This window comes from Myripristis murdjan, chromosome 21 (assembly GCF_902150065.1).
Source record: "Myripristis murdjan chromosome 21, fMyrMur1.1, whole genome shotgun sequence".
Classification (NCBI taxonomy): Eukaryota; Metazoa; Chordata; class Actinopteri; order Holocentriformes; family Holocentridae; genus Myripristis; species Myripristis murdjan.
In genome coordinates, this window is record NC_044000.1 from 347253 (window position 1) to 367713 (window position 20461).

At 40.5% G+C, this 20461-nt stretch overlaps 1 protein-coding gene across 6 annotated transcripts in view; it reads right to left on the reverse strand.

Moving 5' to 3' along the window:
- zeb2a (zinc finger E-box binding homeobox 2a) overlaps positions 1-20461 on the reverse strand; it is a 57446-nt gene that overhangs the window by 3535 nt on the left and 33450 nt on the right. For 3 of the 6 annotated variants that reach the window (XM_030081203.1, XM_030081207.1, XM_030081204.1), the window contains exons 3-9: positions 12083-12346; positions 8270-8338; positions 7166-7360; positions 5827-6041; positions 4011-4119; positions 1609-3581; positions 995-1175 (exon numbers count right to left, since the gene is read on the reverse strand). In XM_030081203.1, coding sequence (XP_029937063.1) covers positions 995-1175; positions 1609-3581; positions 4011-4119; positions 5827-6041; positions 7166-7360; positions 8270-8338; positions 12083-12346 — 3006 coding nt within the window. The remainder of the gene's footprint in view (positions 1-994; positions 1176-1608; positions 3582-4010; positions 4120-5826; positions 6042-7165; positions 7361-8269; positions 8339-12082; positions 12347-20461) is intronic. The other 3 variants (XM_030081205.1, XM_030081209.1, XM_030081206.1) reach the window with 2 other exon arrangements.

The window sequence follows — 20461 nt, forward strand, 5'->3', positions numbered from 1 at the left end:
AGAATGAGTGAGCAAGAGTCCATTGTGTAAGTGCATCGGCATTGCTTAAAGTAACCAGCAACCATTTAGACATGAAATAGATGCAAGGGCCTATACCATGTTTGAAAACCTGCAGAGAAATAATGCTAAAATGAAAATAGCTGCTGCCTGCATTATTTGGGAACTCAGGACCTAATTATCTACATTACATTAATTCAAAACAGTTTTTGAGGCTCTTTTTATTAAACTTTTTTTTTTTATCATGCCATGTAATAATGTGAAAATGTTGTGCTTGGGTTAATGTTGAACCTGGATCATTTGAAGTCTAATGCTCGCTGTATATACTGCACTTTGTTTATGCTTTCAGTGCATGTACAGTAAGTGTTAAGGCTAGATGATAGTTTCACTGTAAAATGGTTATTAGTCTGTGTATGTTATAATCAGTTTGACTTAAGAAATGGAACAGAAACGGTACCATCTTTGTATCTTCGAAGTAGATGGTTATCATTTTTAACTTCCTTTTTCCCCCATGACACTCAAACTATGCATAAACACACACACATGCAAACAAACAAGCTTTCTCTCTCTTTCTCACTCTCTCTGCCTCCTAATACACACACACACACACACACACACACACACACACACACACACACACACACACACACACACAGAATATGAATGGAATGCCATAGAAAATGTTGTTTATGTTTGGGGCACTGAATGTTTATGTAATTCTTTATGTATTAGAAGATCCCTACCCCCTGCTGAAAAGAAAGGAACATGTTAAAGGCCATGATTTGGAATATAGAAAACAAAAACAGGAAACGGAAGAGAGAAATTAAAAAAAAAAAAAAAAAAAAAAAGCTTAAGAACTACAAGTGGGGAGCTAGGTGACAAAAAGGCTAAAGGGAAGAATGGAAAAAAAAGATCTTAAAGACATAAAATATGAAGGGGAAGAGGGCACAAAAGCATAGGGGGTGGGGTAAAAAAGAAGTGTCCAAATATTATATACCTGTGTGCTCATATTTGTGTCTTAGGAGGGAACTGGTCTTCTGGAATGTTTTGTCGCACAAGTCACACGCGTACATACCACTTTCAGTCTTCTTAATCTTCTTCCTGGAGAGGAGTGAGTCGCTGTCTGTCAGGTCCTCCAGGCCTGACAGATAGTCTGCAGTGCCATCCAGTAGCTCCCCCTGTAAAACACAAGCAGATTTTTTGATACTTTTGGTAATCCACACCTCTCACCTACTGTAGACATGCAGAATAACTTCTGCTTTCCCTATGATCCAAAGTCTGGACAGAGCTTAGTGGGCATAACCTATTTAAGTCCCTTTCATTGAGGAGACAACATATGGGATCTTTTAAATACCTTTAACCAGCCTTTTGTGTGGGGAATGTAGTTACAGAAATAGGCAGCTACTATGTAAACATCATTAACTGAAATATCATGAGAATTATCATGAGAAATACTAATCCTTAGAGAATCCATCCAAAACACAATGGAAAAGATGAATCATTCTTTATGTAACAGCACTTGCAATCATCTAACACTGATATAGTCTGATGTAATTACACTGGTCTCAATATTTTTGGTCAGTGGTTCCTAAATAATTGGTCCTTCCTTACCTGGAAACCTGTTTTCCGTTGATACTTTCTCCTCTGCTGTATTTCAGCAAATGTTGCTGCCCCAGAGGCATAAGTGTAGGCCATATGGGGCAGGAAGCTCATTGGATCCAGCCCTGGGTAGGGCCGGAGCCCTGGGATACTGGCCTGTGCTGGAGACATGAATGTGGGTGGAGGAAAAGCTCCATGAGGTGGCAGGGATGTGTACATGGGACCACCAGTAAAAGGATTGATCCCAAAGATGGGACTAGTACTCTTCTCTAACTGATGACCACTGTTCCCTCCAGTGTTGCTGTCAGAGCCAATGAACTCCTTCTTGATGTTGGCCAAATCCAAAGGCCCCGTCCCCTGTTCTCTTGTTGGTGCTTCATCATTGTGCTCCATAATGAAACCATTGGGTTTGGGCCGCTTATCTCCCATGCAGATAACCTTGTTGTGTGGCATATGTTTTGGCAGGGACAAATCCAATGGTATATCCCCATGGACATCCTCAGAAACTAGGCTGTTTGGAGTGTAAGAGCTACTCTGAGAATTTTTTGAAGAAGTAGAGGAAAGGTTGAGGGGTGACGGAGTGCTGCTCCTTAAGTGGTCTAAGGGGTCTAGTGGTTTGTCTCCTATTTGCTTGTTGACTGTAAACTGGTTGGCCTTTGAAAGTCTATGGGAGGCATCACCATTGGTGGAGCCTCCATGTATATCTATCGCAGTGAAGGACATTGGCTGCTGTGCCAAGGACAGTGCTGACTGGTTCAGGCAGTGGTTGACCTCTAAACCACCATGGTCAGGAGGTGGTGACCTTTTTCTCAAATTGCTTCCATGGTTGTTTTGGGTCTTCCATTGGGTGAACCATTCCTTAACAAATTCTTGAGGAAGACCCACAGCGATTGAAATCTTCAGAAGTTCCTCTGAGTTGGGCTCAGTGTTCATGGCGAAATAGGCCTTGAGCACTGACACATGGTCCTTGAAGGGGTTTAGTGGGCTGGAGGTGCCCCTCTCTGAAAGAGCATTCGACAAAAGCGCAGCCTGTTGATCTGAAGGCATTACTCCCCTGTGGCTGGCAGGAACACATTCAGCTGGCTGCAAGACTGCTTTGATCTCCTCATTCATTTTACATAGGTAGCGCTCATGCTGATGCAGTGGAATGGGACCGGGGAAGGTCTCCTTGCAGTACTGACAGGAGAATGGCATGAACTGAACCTGACTGTCATGGGATTTTTCCTCACTGCTGAGATCCAGGGAGTGGTTTGGTTTCTCCTTTTTGATGTCTCCTTGCCTCTTGGAGTCATCAATCAGGCTCTTGGCTTCATTGACTTTCTCAAGCGTATAGTCAATGATACTCTTGGTGGGGCTGCTGTGGCCTACCACTGGGAAACTGGCACGCTGAGAGGAGAGAGCCAGCTTCTGTTCCTCCATCTGCGCTCCCAGCTCCTTCATGTAAGCTCTGAGCTTGGAGATTTCCTCTGGGTTCCCATCCAACTTCTGCCTGCACACTGTGTTGTCCACTATCTGAAGGACCTTCTGTACTTCACTCAGGTTGTTCCCAAAAGACCCTGGGTAGCCTAGCATGCCTCCCAGGTGCTGCAGGGGGCTCTGAGAGGAGCTATGGATTCCAAGGGGGCTTCCACCACGGCCAGCTCCATTCACATAGGCTCCTGGTCCCCCAAATCCATGCTGAGAAGCCATCAGTAGCCGGTAGTCATTAAAGTCCATTGGCTCTGCTTTGATGTCAAGCGGACCTTGGTCTTGTGGGCATAGCGGCCGACCATTCTCCAATTTATGACGGAGCTGTGCCACGGCAGGGCTGCCAGGGGAAGAGGTGGTGGAGTTAGGGGAGGATCCAGGCTTAGAGTTGTTTCCATTCCGTATACGCCCATTGATGGCAATAAGGCCAATACATTTCTTGCTGCTGATGTGGGAACTGTACGACCCAGAGTGAGAGAATCGCTTCTTACAGTTGGAGCACTCATATGGCTTCTCACCTGCAAGTTGACACAAAGCATGACTGATTTTTGTTTTAGCTTTGACATCAAAATACAGTATAATTTTTTTTTTTTGTTCACTACTTTAGCAATATTTTATCCACAACTTTAATGTTGTCGTAATTAAAGGGAATTAAAGCAGAAGTGTGTGACCTGAATATATAAATATAAATCAATCATGTAACTATACACCATTAGTGTTGAACATATCTATGTCTATTCCATTTAGCTCTCAGCTTGCTGGGCTTTGATCTCATTCATGTGGCTGCAGTGCTCACTTATTAAATGAGTCTAGTGACTTATTCTAAGATGGAACAAATCATTAGCTGAAGCCAAAAAATGAATATTTTTTATTTTACTTTTCATGACTTGAAACAAAGTTATCTACAGTCAGTTGAAAGCATTCTGTAAAAGCTCAGGAATACCTACCACTGTGTATGCGGAGATGTTCCTTCAAATGATGCTTGTATTTGAAAGCTTTTCCACACTCAGTGCATTTGAACTTGCGGTTTCCGGCACCCTCATTTAGCAGCTGGGGCTGTGGGGATTAAAATGAAAAGATTTCTTATCATTGCTACCTAATAGAAGAAGACTAGGAGATACTTAGGAAGACAGGGAAGGATATTTCATGGTCATATCTATGAGGCAAAAACAATGATTTATTTGAATTTAATAATTAAATAAAATTTTACTAACCACTGGAGATACAACACCAACAAAAGCTCTTCACACAGCTTCACAAGCTGTAATTTATTGTAAATTCTGTAATCTAAGCAGTCTAACTACCAATTTATCACATTTTGAAAACACTGTGGGCTGACTTCGTTCAAAGGTAACAGTTCTGTGTAGGTGCATTTCCTGCATTTGGAATTCAAATAAGTACAGATAAACAAAAACACTCATAAAGGGAGAAGCCATTCCCAAGCAAAACTAAAACTTTATGCTAAAGAGTGGGAGCTGTGCATGTTAAATCGCAAATTCAAAAAAGAAAATCGGAAACCTTGTCTTTGTATATTATGAATTTGTGATCTACATGTGAATTAAGGAATACGATTTGATATAAGATGTTCCATCTAAAATATAAAGAGGGAACAGTATTAATAGCCAGGTCAGCTGCATAATTGCCATATGTAAATGTATATGATAACTTGGAGCACAATATCGTTCTGCTTATTGCCCTGTGGCTTTCAGTTTACTCCACTCAGGTTCACTAAGGGAGTCACATGACCTCTCCTGAGTGTTCCTTTTACTATTTAACTAAGAGGAAATACACAAATAAACAAGCGCTCATAGTCATTTGGGGATTATGATACTCCAAATCACTGGGGAAAAGACCATCTGCTGCTTTTTAAGGCAGTAATAAGGGGGTGGGGTGTGTGTTGTATGTGGAGGGTGGGTGTGGGAGTGGTAGAGGGTCAGGTAAAGGGAGGTAGAGGCAAATTACTGTTTCTGTTACTGTGAGCTCAGGCAGATTTAAGGTCTGAAGCTGACAAGCTTAACCCAGGAAATCTAATTATAATGACAGTATAATTGGAAAATCGAATGATTCATTGCTTATTTACATGGTCTAATATGAATTTTGGATCACAAAGGCAGGTAAGAGGCATGCAGAGTGCTTTTGGGCCATGTAAAAACTATTTTTATTCCGAGCACTATAATTAAAGTTTATATAAAATAAGCAATATGAAACATTCCCAGTGAAGAAAAAGCATTGCTTGAAATAATAGGAAATGTCCTATATCAGCAGTATCTTTGTTAGTTCTAATTTCTAATCAAAGCTTTTACAGTTCCAGTTCCAGCAACAGCTGATGTAAAAAGTCAGATGGCCCGGGGAAGTCAATATGCTTGCACATCCCACGCATGCCTCACTGTAGGCGGAAGCTTGGGGAGCACAACAAAATGCAGCTGCTAACAAGCAGTGCAGGGTCGGATTTTTAAAAGAGTGAAAAATGAAAACTAACTTGTCTTAAACAGGAAAAAATGACAGCTACAGGAAATGAGTCTAATCACTCACTCAAGAGAATATGATTCTGCTGAAGTGCACAGAGTAATGACGAAGAACCCGTTAAAACAGCTGTAATTAGAAAATAAAATAACAGGAGAAAAAAACTTTCAAATGGAACTCCCTGTTTCAGCCAGTATGTGATATAGATGTTGAAAAAAAAAACCCAGAGCAAGTGAAGAGGTTAAAAAGAGGGGGAATTAAGAGGAATGACACTAACCAGCAATTCATCCCATTTCTCACCTGATCTCTTCCTTGCTTGTGTGTGGCCATATGGCGCTCCAGCTGTGTACGATGAGTAAAGGTCTCTGAGCACAGTGGGCAGGGGAAACTCTCTTCGTTCTTCTCATGGCGGTACTTAATGTGTTCCTTCAGTGATGTGAGGCGCTTGTAGCCCCGGTCACAGTAAGGGCAGGTCAGGAGCTGGGCAAAATCATCTGGAGTACCAGGTGGCAGGTCTGCACAGGAAGAGGAGGAGAGGTCTGGGGTCAGCTAATGGAGTCTAATGGCTGAAAAACTCAACCAGGAGTGTAACAGGAAAAAGCAGAGTATGCTTTACTGCACCTCTAAACCTTAGGGTTATGTCTTCCTGTGAGGCTTACAAAGAGAAGCACACACAAGAATTAAAACTACAACATGTTGACCATACATTTCCTACACCTGGACAAATTATTTAGTGTCCTAGGGTGCTGGAGCCTATATGTCCATCACAGGGCTAAGACACATCAGCCAAACTCTCACCCATAGGCAATTTAGAGTCTTCAGTTCATCTAACCTGCATATTTTTGGACTGTGGAAGGAAACCCATGCAAACACAGGGAAAATGTGCAAAATTCATACAGAAAAGCACAGGGCTGAGATTCGAATCCAGGACTGTCTTGCTGTAAGATGACAACAGCTTGTGTCAACTTGCTGCTCAAGACCTTTTAGGTCCTTATACAGTCCTTATTTCACAAATGATACAGGGAGCAGCTATGGATGAAATATTAATAATGTATTTAATTGGGATGTTGAAAGACCATACCAGTGATTTTGAATGTGTGGCCTGTTTACTACAATTTACCCACATTTTACATTGCATCAAACCACCTTGCAAATCATGTGGTACTAAAGATTTCATGACATATAATCAAAATCCCTTGATTTTTAAATATGAATTTTTAGTTAAACCTGCCCTAATAATTCACAGTGGAAAGCAAGAATTTCCCCAGGGAGTATTTCCGGCAGAGGGACTATTTATTTCATTCACACACTCAATTTCAAGTAATAAAAACACAACAGTGCTACTGCTTTTAGAAAAACGAGTGTGAACAACTTTATTACAGTGATAGAAATCTGGTGTGAGGAGAGTTTAAAGATTCATCAACAATGTTGAGTTTTAGTTATCTGGCCTCAACCTTATGTCAAATGATAACAGACAACAGACAACTTTACTAACTGGCATATAGAATGACTTGTGGAAGTACTGCAGACATCTACAGAGTCTATCAGCTCTAGATTCCACCTTTGTGCATACACTTGCAAACATGTTTCCCACCTGACACTAATGTCTACTTCCTGTTGTCTTTCCAACAGCTCTTACCATTCTCATTTTCATCTTGACCAATGGCTTCAGGTGTGCCCAATCGTGTCACTTCCTCTGGTGCTTCTGGGTAAATGATGGCTGTGTCCCCGCGTTGCAAATACTCAGCAATGGTGGCTGGATGGCCGTCACTGTCCCCCAGTTTACGTTTTATGAAGTACTCATCCAGTTCTGAGACACCTTCAAGTCCCTTGACTGAACAGAAGAAAAACACGGAATAAAGTGTCAAAAACTGATAAATTAGTTTCCACCACCCCCCATATGGAAAGATATTTACATGGTCCAAAGAAAAATAAGCCAGTGTAAATTTGGTGAGCATCACAGAGTAAATCGTTAAGGCACACTTGAAAGGGAAGTAGACATTGAAGTTACCGTTAGTGATACTGTGTAATGGTTTCTACAAAGTAAAATGAGATAATAGAGATAGTGTCACAAATAAATGATGTACACTGTTAAATGAGCAGCTTGGATTATGGAAAAAAAGAACTTGTAAACATTTCACTCACATTTCTATTGCAGGTGATAATTTGATCAGGACCAAATTAGATTCTAACCTTACTTTCAGATTTTTCTTAATGTTGTTAAAACAGTAAATGTGATTAGGAGTCATATAACACTGCCTAACATGAATATAAAAAAGCAGATCATTTATCAAATCAAATCTGATACATACTCCTCTGCATATATTTCATGAGCTTGTCAAAGAATTTGAAAACATATCTCACCAACATTTAAGTTTTAGTTTATATGTATGTTTGCTTCTATAAAAATGCCTCTATATAGAAAGTACCGCAAAACAAATTATTGTCTTGCAAATACCCTAAAAGCACATGAACCAAACAAATACAATTTTGGTCAAAACTCAATATTGCAGCAAAATGCTACTTGCACTTCACTGCTGTTCAGATTATAAATGTTTTTCTTTCCTTCTCACTTTGATACATTGCAAAGCACCATATCTCACATGGTTATTAGATAAATCTCCTGAAAAATGTGCATCATTTGTTTGCTGAATGGTCATGTTTCTCTATTCCACACTGCTGCTGTTAATTTTATGAAGGTAGTGGGGGTTCTTTCACACAGGGCTGAGTGAGACCAGCTCACCTGTACCATTTCCCACAGTATGAAGAGACCCTTCAGGCCCCAAGGGTTCATATTCAACCTTCCTTTCATCTGTGAAAGAGAGGAGAGAGGCATTAAATCAACACTCCAACTGTGCCTAACACAGTTTTCAATAAATTGAAGTATGACTGCAGCACAGCACTTGAGGCTAAGTCAATTGGAATGCTCTATGGCTAGGGCTCCCTGACAGCTAACAAGATCCGTTTTCCATTTATTGTGGCTCATAATATGAAGGTATTTTCCAGATAATGAGGGATAGGCAGACCAGTGGGTTGTACATATACTGCGCCTATTGTGTTTATTCCTCCTGGGCCTTCTCATGTGACTCCTCAACAAGAGTCACAAGTATCATAAGCTTCCTCTTCAAAAGAGGGATATACTCTGCACCCCGCCCCCATCATCACCACCCCCATCACTATAAAAAGGGAGTAGTGTGTGTGTGTGTGTGTGTGTGTTTGGGGGTTTGGGGGTGGGGGGTGGGGGGGCATATCCCTCCTCTCCTGTGGAGCAGGTCCCTTTTCAAAATTTTTCAAAACTTCCTTCCTCATGAGCACAGAACCTCAAACAGGAACCCCTGGTGCTTCAGCAGCTTTAATAGTCCTTATATGACTCAGTCAAGTCACAGGATACGATCTGAAACATACCAATATGAGTTCTAAGCATTATTCTTATGATGGGCAATATAAACAAAATTATCCAATTAATTTATTAAAAATCAATTTAGCAGCTAATGTCATATGTCACAGTAAATTAGTTATTTTCTTAAAACGAGCTTGGTGGCACAGTATAATAGGATCTTTTTATGCAATACACACATAATACATAACTACTGTAAAAAAAAAAAAAAAAAAAAAACAACAACTGAAAAAGAGTTTATTTCATTGAGTAATATATAAAATAAGTAAATAATGAATTACAGTTTCAAATAACTCAACTCCAGAAGCTCCATTTCTTTGGCATGGACAGGCAGATTATGCTTAAATGCTGTAGAGCAAAGGAGACAATAGAGAGTGCCGTCTAGTACAGAAACCTTTCTGTCCAGTATAGGCTCACGATTCAATGAATGTTGGACCAAAATGTGTGTTATTTAGCCTGGAACCATCTGCTTTGCCACATGAACACTACGAACTTTACTTACAGTAAAATTGCAGAAAACCCCTATCATGTGCTCCACACAGTTTTTAGTTAATGCTTTCTGGTAGGAGACATAGACTTCCAAAGTACAGACCAAGCAGATTCAAACATTCTTTTGTCCCCACAGACTATTGAATAATAGGAACTTGATGTTGGCTTTACAAGGTGTTGTACTGTTGTATTGATGCTGCTGACGTTACTGATGTTATTCTATCTATCTATCTATCTATCTATCTATCTATCTATCTATCTGTCAAAAGAAAGAAAAAGAAAGGTCTGAGTACCTATGGTGGTGATAAAAATATAAGACTGTGACATGAAATTGGGATGGATATTGTTGAAATTTCCCCCAAATTTAAAAAAGTGTTATGGACTATTTACTTCAGTTAAACTACCATAATTATTGATTTTTCAGTCAAAGAAAAACATACATAAAAAGCTTTGGTAGAAGAAGCAGTATAAGCAGCAGCAGTAAGAGAAAAAAATGTATTGTGTAATATTACAAACAAGTAAATGATCATTAAAAGGATGTTTTTTTGAAACTAGTTACCAGCTTTTATCTCTGAACACTGATGTACTATAGTTACCAAACTGGATTTTTCCTACATACTACACAGATGAAATGAAATAGTGATGCTAAACAGTGAAAACAAATGAAAGAGCATGTGGTTTCTCTGACAGTAAGCACTGGGAGGGGAATCATTGCCAGACATTTTACAATTAGTGCCATTCTCTAACATAAGGCTTTTTGTGGGCTGATGTCTCAGAGTGAGGAAGGAGAGGACAAAACCACATAAGTCCCACCCTGTACCACTGCTGTAGGATCTAGCACTCAAGTATCATTCTATTTTCAGTCACCATACTTAGACTCTGTACACTACATGGACATAAAATGGAGGCTTATTGTGTTTTTCATCTCTTTTTTCCTCAAGAGAGTGAGAGACAAGATGGAGGTGATAATGTAATAAGCATTTCACTTCTGTTTGTGGTTCTTCTGTTTCAACCTTATATGTGTTCTCGATTTGAGCCAAACCTGCCACACTTCAGCTCTACTTCTCCTTTTCACTACCTTCAAGTCCCCACCTCTGCTTCTGTGTGTGATGTTATAAGTGATAATGATTTGAGGCTCTAGCTACAATACTTTGATTCATACAGTTTCAATGAAATAGTAACAAGTCTGCCCCCCCTCTCACAACCAAGTGGTGAGCGTCTTTCACAGTAACCCAGAGGTGTTGTTTGTACTGGCAAATAGCAGCAGCTCGAAGTCGAAGCCATCTGGGTGGTACAGGTTTCATATTTTCCCTCAGTGTTGATGATGGGAAACTGGGATGATAAATTCAACACTCCAATACTTCCAACCACATTAAAGATCTTATACTAAATTGGTAGTCTAGGAAACTAAGTGCAGCAGATGTGCTAATCTGTTGTTGATTTCTTGTACCGCTTTTCTGTGATTATGATAATGATAACATCTCTACACTCTCTACGTTAATGCTCTATTCATTTACATTTGCACTTTAGACTGCATTCAATTTTTGTAACTCAGCTGTATTTCCAAATTCAGCAGCACATGCCTCTAGGTCATTAGTGGAGACGAATAGGCAACGCTGGTCCGTTTTTTACACAGGGTGTCTCACATGACTTCTCACTGCACTCTGTATCTGTCAAAAAACCCTAGAATGCTAGGGCTATTATGCATGCAAATGGCCATCATAAAACTCCAAATTTCATTTAGGGCTGTTAATGAGTCTTGCAAGGGCCTGGCTTCCTCTTAACGATCCTGTTTGGCTCCTAATTAAATGTATTTGTCTTTGTGGCCTTGGTGACACTAGTTATCCTGTCACTGGAGCAGAAGAGCAAGAGAAAAAGTCTGAAAAGCAAGAACAGGAGCTGTAAGGTTCAAACACGGGCATTGATAGGTGTGTTCATAGTTCCAAGTGGGGAGCTAAGTCAGTATTGCAGAGATTCATAAATTGAAAATAAATACTGTGATATATTCTCCATTCCATACACTGGGGGATCATTATTATGGGATCTATCTGATTTTCCTGAAGAAAAATAAACAGGTTTACTGCCACTCACAGGGCCGAAACCAACAAAAGAGAAGATGAGAAAATTTCAGGGAGTATTGCCAGACAGAACATGCCTGTCAAGCTAAAACAACGAGACAGTATGACCTCCTGTAAAACACTAATTTGGTCTTATGAATCAGCAGGTGCTGATTGCTTTTGTTTAATGCAGAACAAGAGATATGGCTTAAGAAGGTAATATGAGAATGTCAGATGATTAACACTTCACTACGCAAGGGCATTATCTCCAAGAAACACACAGTTCTTAATAGTGCCATTTACACAGAATTTTTTTTTAGATGTTCCTCAAAAAAATCCAAAAAGGTTTGTCAAAGACCCAACAGAAAAGTTCCTCATTGTGCTGCTGAAATGGTTCTTCAAACAGCTTTAACTTTAAACCTTTTTGAAAATACTTTTTGGTAGAGCCAAGTGGTTCAATGTAGAACACTTCTCAAATGTTTTTTGAAAGTACAAACCCTCCACTACATAAAGTGGTTCTTTAGTGGTTGATGGTTCTTCATGGAACAATTAAATAGCTATTTTAGAACCACACAATTGTATAATACAAGTTTAAACTTTTGTGGTCACCTACCAGTGCCATTAAGGTGGCCATGTGTACTGTCCCCAAGACACCAGGCATGGTGGTTCTGTCGGCTGTCCCTGCCCTCTGACCTCTCTTGTCCCCGGTAGGACAGCAGGGCGTGTCCGACCCTGGGTGAGGCCTCCAGGGTGGGCACACCAGCTGGGCTGCCAGCCTCCTCCTGCCCATTGGCCCGCCCATTCTCCTCCGAGACCAGTGGCCTATCATCCTCATCTGTCTCCGAGCCCGTCTCTACCACATTCTCATAGTTCAGCACTACAAGACACAAACAAAGCCGAGCTGTTAGGTTTCAAAAACAACAGCCACCCATAACTCTAGTGGCATGGCTCAAAGTCACATTCCATGGCTGAGAGGTTGGGAGGCTTTTTCACTCAGCCCAGACACCCAAGGGACCAAGCCAAAATGGAAGGCTTGTAAATATTACATCTCCTAACTTGATAACATAAACCTCATTTAGCCTTAATACAGGGGCATGCATGGTAAACTATAAAATGCATTGCTTTGGTGTGTCGGAATGCTCTGATAGGTGCATGAGAAAACTGGGATATGCTGAAAGAAGAAAGAGGGAGGGTGATGGAATAACAACAAAAAAAGGGAGAACGTAAAAAGACATGACATCATGGGAACTAGACACAGCAAAGAGAGCCCTGAGGGTGGAAAAAAGGAGAACAATTTTAAGGTTCATTTTGAGTTCTGTGTATGCCTAATAAAGCAAGATTTCGACAAGCTCTCATGCACCTTATCTCTAGAGGCAACTGCCAACTCCAAGAGTGAGTGGGAAGTGGCTAAAGTGACGCATTTACTTGTCAATTGCTTGTTTTGTGATGATAATATTTGGCTTACCCTCGCTAGTTTCCAACCATAAACCTTTACATCCTAATGGCATACCATTTCTTCACATTCCCAAGGAAAAGAATACAAAATACAAACTCTCTGTTTTTTTTTCACCCTTCACTTTTGGATACATGGAGATTAGGCTGTGCATATCTGCTCATAATATGATCTTTGTTTGACTGTATGGTTCGGCGCTTGCCTCCCAGACAACTGCGCAACAGGTGCAAATTAAAAAGGGGAGCCACGGTGGGCTGGGCTGAAATCTGCTGACCTGGGCTGAATACCAAGAGCAGGGAAGGGGGGTGAAGGGCGTGGGACAAAACCCTCTTTAATAAGAGGTGTGACCACAAGGATTTAGGGGGAGTTCAGACAGGGTAATGCCCTCTTGGATCAAAAAAAAGAGAGAGAGACAAAAAGAATGAGCTGAAAAGTGAGACGTGAATGCTCGTTGTGTGGTCTAGGTATATATGGGATATAATATGATCTTACTCAGTGTCTTCTCTTCTCAGAGTCTCTACATTTAGCTCTCTCTGGACCTTCAACATTAGTGGTTTTAGCTTTTCATTTATAGAATTTCTAAACCGTCTCTGACAGGTGTTAAAAAAAGATCAGTAAAATAAAGACCTGTTTGGATAATTTTCATTTTCACAAAAAATGCTGTTGTTCACCTTCAATTGTATGTGCAAATTGCCATACAACTAAAACATCTTCCAACAGAAAAATTAAATGGCAATTATTTTCAGCATGGCAAAGTATCAAAAAGAAATGTTTAGAGAAGCAGGATCAAATTGATTTGTTTGTATGTTGCTGAGATGCTTTTGCCTGGACTGTTTTGTATCTGTGCTATGGGGTGCAGGAGGCGGACAGAGAAAAGCCAGTGACCTCCAAAACAAAAGCAATTCATCCCAGTGTTTGCCTCTTAGGTCACATGGGTCTGGCAGTGTGGCAGATGTCACTGGGGGCAGAGCAGGAGGCTGAGATCTCTCTTGGTGTGTTTCTGAAAAGGACCTCATAGTTTTTCTCTTAAATTTTGTAACGTATACTTCACTTGAGTTTACATATTTTTACCATCAAAATTGATTTTCTGAGTTTGTATCACTTTAAAAGAAGAGGATAAAAACTTAACGGAACTCTGGGGAGAGTGCTTTGTTCTGGTGACAAATTTGATGGAGCGCTACTCTCGGTTCCCGTCTTGCTGCACCTCCATTGTGTGGCTGTTCCGACCTGCTAATCTCCCAGAGGTCCATTGTCTCAACCCGTCACCTCTATGCCGATCGATCCTTTGTGTTCATTCACAGACCCAGGGACAAAGCAGCGACAACACATTGCATGGCATTACCCCCACAATGCTCTCTCTCTCTCTCTATCTCTCTCTCTCTCTCCCTCCCCTGTCTCCATGTCCCTCTTCTTCTCTTTTCACCTCCCTCCTCTACTCCACTAAGGCGTTTCACAAAGAGACATTAATCTTGACCCTCCCTTGTCGAACCAGTTTCGTCATTTCGTCCTCTGTTGCTACATTTTACTTAAGACAGATACTGCTGTAAGAAGAATGGTTTCTTTTATGGAAACAAATGCCTCCAGCTGTTTCAGGGGATGACTTTATGCCTCCAGCTCATAGCTACAAGTTCTGGGAAGGTGGCCATGAGAAGATATATTACATCGATCAGCATGAGCAGTTGGCTATGTGTTTGTTGTTTTTCTAAGGCATGGAGCATCAAGTACAGGTGGCAGAGCTAGGAGAGAGGAAAATGTCCTTAGTGAAGGCACCTCTGGAGTCTATCTATCTTCTTTTTCTTTTTCTCTCCTTCACTCTAAAGGATGCCCCATAAGACTTTGACAGATGGTAATGTACACAACCCAGTCAGAGCTAGCCTCTTCAGTATTCATGTGATTCATTGTCTATCCATACAACTGAAAACATTTCCACAATATGATATAATATCAAAAGGAAAATCTTAACGCCTGGTTTCACCAAACAAGGCAGGAAAAATGATTATCGCCTCAGATTTCATTTTGGCACTACAGTTTACACAGGTTTTCAATACTGGTGAAGGCCATCACACTAACATCTATTCAGCAAATATTACTTAGTGAGGTTGAAAGCCAGGGAAGATTAACAACAAGCGGTGACCAGCCAATTTAAAATCAACTCTGCATTGGAACAAAAATCCAGTCAGGATGAAATCAAGTCAGGAAGTGGGAGCTTCACATAAATTTAAGGCATCAGAAAGGAATTGCTCTCTTTAATTCCAGCAGTTTTTGGAATTAAAGCCTCCCTTGTCAAAATAATTTAAAAAAAGAATAAATAAACATTTTAACAAAATCCACCAAGATAGACAGACTATGCACTTGCATGATCCTCAGCAAAAAGACAGAGATCTTTCTTAATGACTGTTGATGCTTGTCCAGTTGTGCCTGTGAGGTGTGTAAATTCCCTACCTGACTCATATTATGCGCACTCCAAGTAACGTGAAAACAGCAATCTCCAGAAAACAGTCCACCACCCCCCTCACACCCTCTCCCCAGCTCCTGCAATGCTGCAAGGCATCTGCAGCTCCATTTTAAAAAGTCCCTCAGTCCAGGAAATAAATCAGCATGTTTTTCTTGATATTAAGGGTTATTCGTCCAGTTTCTGTTCCTCTACATCTCTTTGTGGAAAAGCCCAGCTCCAGATCCATGCTGAGAAATACACACACACAGGAGAGCATTTTGATATGACAACAGAAAGAGCAGGCAGGCAGGCATATGTGGCTCTTGAGCTCCAGGTGATTCACTGTGTCCGCGTCCTCCCATCCGCTGCTAGGTAATGAGAGATGAGGTGGAAGCTACGGTGGGAAAACAGCCTCTCTCTCTCTCTTTTCTCTCTCCTCTCTCTCTCTTTTCTCTCTCACTCGCCTGTGAGCGTTTCAGATCACCTGAGCGAACAACTGGGGGGAGGGAGGTGAGTAGGTAAGACAGACGTTGCTGGGGAAATGAGGTCGCTGCCTAGTGGCTATGAGCTGGAAGTGATTCAGGCATTCATCAAAAGATAATCACATACAAGCAGGTAGTGCAGAACAGGAACAAACACAGGTAACAAACACATCAGCTAAGTTCTTTTAAAACAACCCAGCAAACATTTTCATGTTGAATAGATACTGAAAACCCTATGTAAATATAGTCCCAAAGCCTAAATATATTTCTAAGGACCATTCAAAACAGTTTTAGGGCTAGGGTTTTAATATGAACGTAATTTTTACAACATAATATCATATTGTGAAAATTAATTCAGTTCATTAATAAATTCTTTTATCCACATCAAACACATATTTTGGATTACTTTTGGAAGCCTACATATGGGAACTTAGCCATAAGTAAGCACATGTTTGTCCATAGGTGTGCACACATGAACATTTGTGTGTTTGTATGCATTTGTACATGTTTTCATCCCAGTGTCTTTTCACCCAAGTCTGGGGTGTGCCAGGCAGGAAGAGTGGGGTGCTCCGTCTGGCAAGGCACTGGTGAGGTAGCAACAGTGGCCTGCCTCCTAATTGAATTAAACTGCCATTTATCTGTGGGGCCCTGCGCAACAGGCTGGAAAAAAGGAGATAGAAAAAACAGTGAGAGAGGGAGTATAAGAGATAGAGGGGGGGAGAGAGAGAGTGAGACCATGAAAGAGAGATAGCAATGAGAGAGAGAGAGAAAGAGAGAGAGAGCTCAGAGTTTTAGTTGAGTGCCCAGACAGCCCACCTTTCCCCCCTTCCCTCCATCATGATACGAAGCCACCATCTGTGCCCTGGCTGTGCACATGTTACTCCTCTCAACAAATATTCAGGACCCCCACGGGTATCTCTCTCTCTCTCTCTCTCTCTCTCTCTCTCTCTCTCTCTCTCTCTCTCTCTCTCTCTCTCTCTCTCTCTCTCTCTCTATATATATATATAGATAGATATAGATATATAGATATATAGACACACACACAAACACACTCAATCACAAACAACCGTACATGGAAGCATACAGGCACACAAGCAAGGGAGCACACACTGAAGAGCACACATAGGGCTAAAGATGGAAATCACATTCTGAGTCCTTCACTTTGAACTTATTCCTGTCCTTGCATTTCAAGAATTAACTAATTGGCTCAAAGAATCCTATCCAATGATCAGTTTTATTTATTTATTTATTTATTTTTTTTTTAGATCGGGAATGGAAGGTAGATTTGTGTAGGGAAAGGGGGAGGATTGAGGTTGATAATTCTGCAGAGTCATAAACTAGACAGGCTTTTTGTTGTTGTTGTTCAGAGTTAATACAGGTCAATTAATATGCAAATCTTCAAACAGATGCTCAGAAGCAAACTATCTCCTATATGATTTGCACACACACACACACACACACACACACACTCACAATCAACAGTGCAAACACACACCTCTGCTTTTTCTAGAAGAAACTTCCACATAATCTTCAACAGCATCATTTTATGGTGTAAAAACATGTTACATTTACATAATTTCCATCTCTTCTTCTCCCCTGTTTCTCTGATATAAAACAACTGCATGGATCAATTTCAGTTTTTCATTTGCTCTGTGATGTCGACCTGAATTCACTTAACTAAATGGATTTTGCTCTTGGCTGCAGGTTAGCCACAGATTTTATGCTAATGCTATTTTTAGTTGGGAGGAACTGCATATTTCATATTGATTTCCAGGAGAATCAAATCCACTAGGATAAATGATCAAGTGTTTTTGAGTATAGGCTGTTGAACGCAACAGCGTAGACTTTGCATGTATATCTGATTGTTTGTTTGTGTGTGTGTGTGTGTGTGTGTGTGAAGATAGAGCTTGTGGCTTCTCGTTCTGGTCCCAAGCGGAGAAGCCAAATGTGATTTTCACCTTTGTGAGTGAGTGGGTGCAGATGGCCACAAAATGCGCCATTAAGAAGGATTTTAAGGCATGTTTCACCATCAGGAAGACAGGTTGCTCATGCAATATTCAGACTAGGAGTGGTGTCCCTGCTCCATCTGACTGAATGTCAAAACTGTCAGCATGACAAGGCAGGGAACGGGAGCCCACTTAATACTCCAGCACTGTGTGGAATTGAGCTAATTTGTGCGAGTATAAATCTCAAACTCTCATTAATATTGGAAGTGCTGTGCAATTTCCATGTATCGAGAATGTTTGGGACAAGATTAGGTTTGACCAGTATAAGGTAGTCTTCCACTGTGTGTTCCTCTTTTGTCCAAAACAAAATTTAATAAGATTTTAGAAGAACTGTGAAATGGACTAAGCATATCTGTGGAACTACACATGCCTTAAATTGTTGCCAAAGGAAAAAGTTATATTGCTGGAAAAAATATTGTGAATTGATATATTGAAAAGACCAATTGAAATGATAATTGTACTGTTTTGACGACCTTTTTGGAATGTGTAAATCTGTAAATAGAGTGACAACACACCTGATATCAACGATTACGTCACATGACCTCTAAAATGGACTGATGGCTGTTCACTTTCAGTACCCAACAAAGAGCCCATAGGAGGATCAAAATGTTGCAGAATTAAAGGGAAAGCAGCAGTACAGTGTTTCCATGATGCTATTTCACCCAGCACCACACGTGGATGCACAAATTTGCAATGTCACATAGATTTGACCAGGAGGTATGATTTTTTTTTTTTTTTTTTTTTTTTTTTGGTGTTTTAGGTAGTGAGGCCAGATTTTACAGTGTTTTTTCTCCTGTCTTGGTCTGTCACTCTCCTTCCTTTCACCACCATGGTACCACCTGTCTGCAGTGTTGTCCAGTGGATTATCTCAGCTCTTTTAACTCACAAGGAAGCCCACTAACCAGCTCCTCCACCACTGAGCCACTGTTAAGCTCTCTTCCTCCCCACTACCATCAATTACTACCAGTGTTGTGGAAGAACTTTGTTTTTATACTCTCCGTGCCAGTGGGTTTGTGCAAGAGAGAGAAACGAGGTAGAAAGACAGAGCAGAAATAAATCACCTGGGTTAAACTTATGAAAATTCAGATGAATACAAGCAATCAGTGTAAAATTAATTTAACAGAGGCTGATAAAGAGCATTAATAAAAATGTCTGCTGCACAACCTCCATCTGATATTGCAATATACAGTACTCCTTCTTGTAAGATTAATTAGGACACTACAATAACATACAGTGCTACTGGTACAGATTATTGTAAGAGCCGTTCTTTTTGGAGCCAAACCTGAATTGTTGTTGCAGTTGTTTATTTTGTTATGTAACATAACAAATAAAATCAAACAAACCTAAAATAAATAAATAAAATATCACATTATAAATTAAGGGAAAGGTAATAAAAAGAAATTCTAATGGTGAAGAAATCATGTTCAAAAAGAAGCAGCAAATTTCCATTTTATATTTCTCAACAATTCTATTTTTGTACTTTCTCTTGAACTGGTTTAAGTCTGTACTTAGTATCATTTCAAAATCAAGACTATTCCAGAGTTTCACCCCACAAACTGATCCTTGTTCTGTTCCTAAAACATGTTTTAGGAATTTATCAGAAAGAACATTATTTCTTCCTTTTAACAATATTTCAACAGTTTTAAGTTTTATTAAATTGATAAACTTCAACGCATGAGTCTTTAGGAAAAGTTCATTGGTGTGATCACAAAATCTTTTCGCATTAAAACTTATTACTTATTATAACTTATTAACTTATTACTATGTATTAATGTAGTAATAAAGAAAGTAAAGAATTGCCCCTAAACTTCTTTTGGGCTGCTTTTTGTTGGGCCAGTAACATGAAGAACACAGTAGTGTTATGGGAGGAAGAGGAGTGAGTTTGGGGTGGGAGAAAGAGAGAGAAAGAGAGAAAGAGAGAAAGAATGAGTGAGAGTGAGTGAGTGAGTGAAGTGAGAGAGAGAGAGAGGGAGAGGGAGAGGGAGAGAGAAAGAGAGAGAGAGAGAGAGAGAGTAGTAGCGGGGATGGAGGGGCATCTGTGGTCTGGTCTGTGGTAACTACAGTAATACCCTGCCAGTCACCAGCTGGCAGTGGAGGCAGGAGGCTTTGAAAAGGGTCAGTTTTATTTGCGTGTGTGTGTGTGTGTGTGTGTGTGTGTGTGTGTGTGTGTGTGTGTGTGTGTTTGTGTGTGTGTCAAAGTGAGTATGTAATAATGAATCTGTGTGTGTGTGTGTGTGTGTGTGTGTGTGTGTGTGCATAGTTCCGTGTGTGTTTGTGTGTGAATTTATGTGAAGGTCTGCGTGCATGCATGAATAGACCCTATGGATACAAGGTTCATTCCTAGTGATAAGCAACATCACACTACAGTTAAAGACCCCTGTATTTCACCACCTCTTTCACATGGTAATGAGGATGTAAAAGACATCTGTTCTTCTCCAACCACATGCATGCTATGCACACACACGCACACATACAAACCATCCCATACTAGACAAAATAGCATCCCAACCAGGTACCAAACAAGAGAAGTAGACTCTCATTCTGTCCCTTAACCCCATGGCTCCCATCATCCCCTGAGGGCTGGATGACCCTTGGACCCTGGAAGGGCCAAGATTTA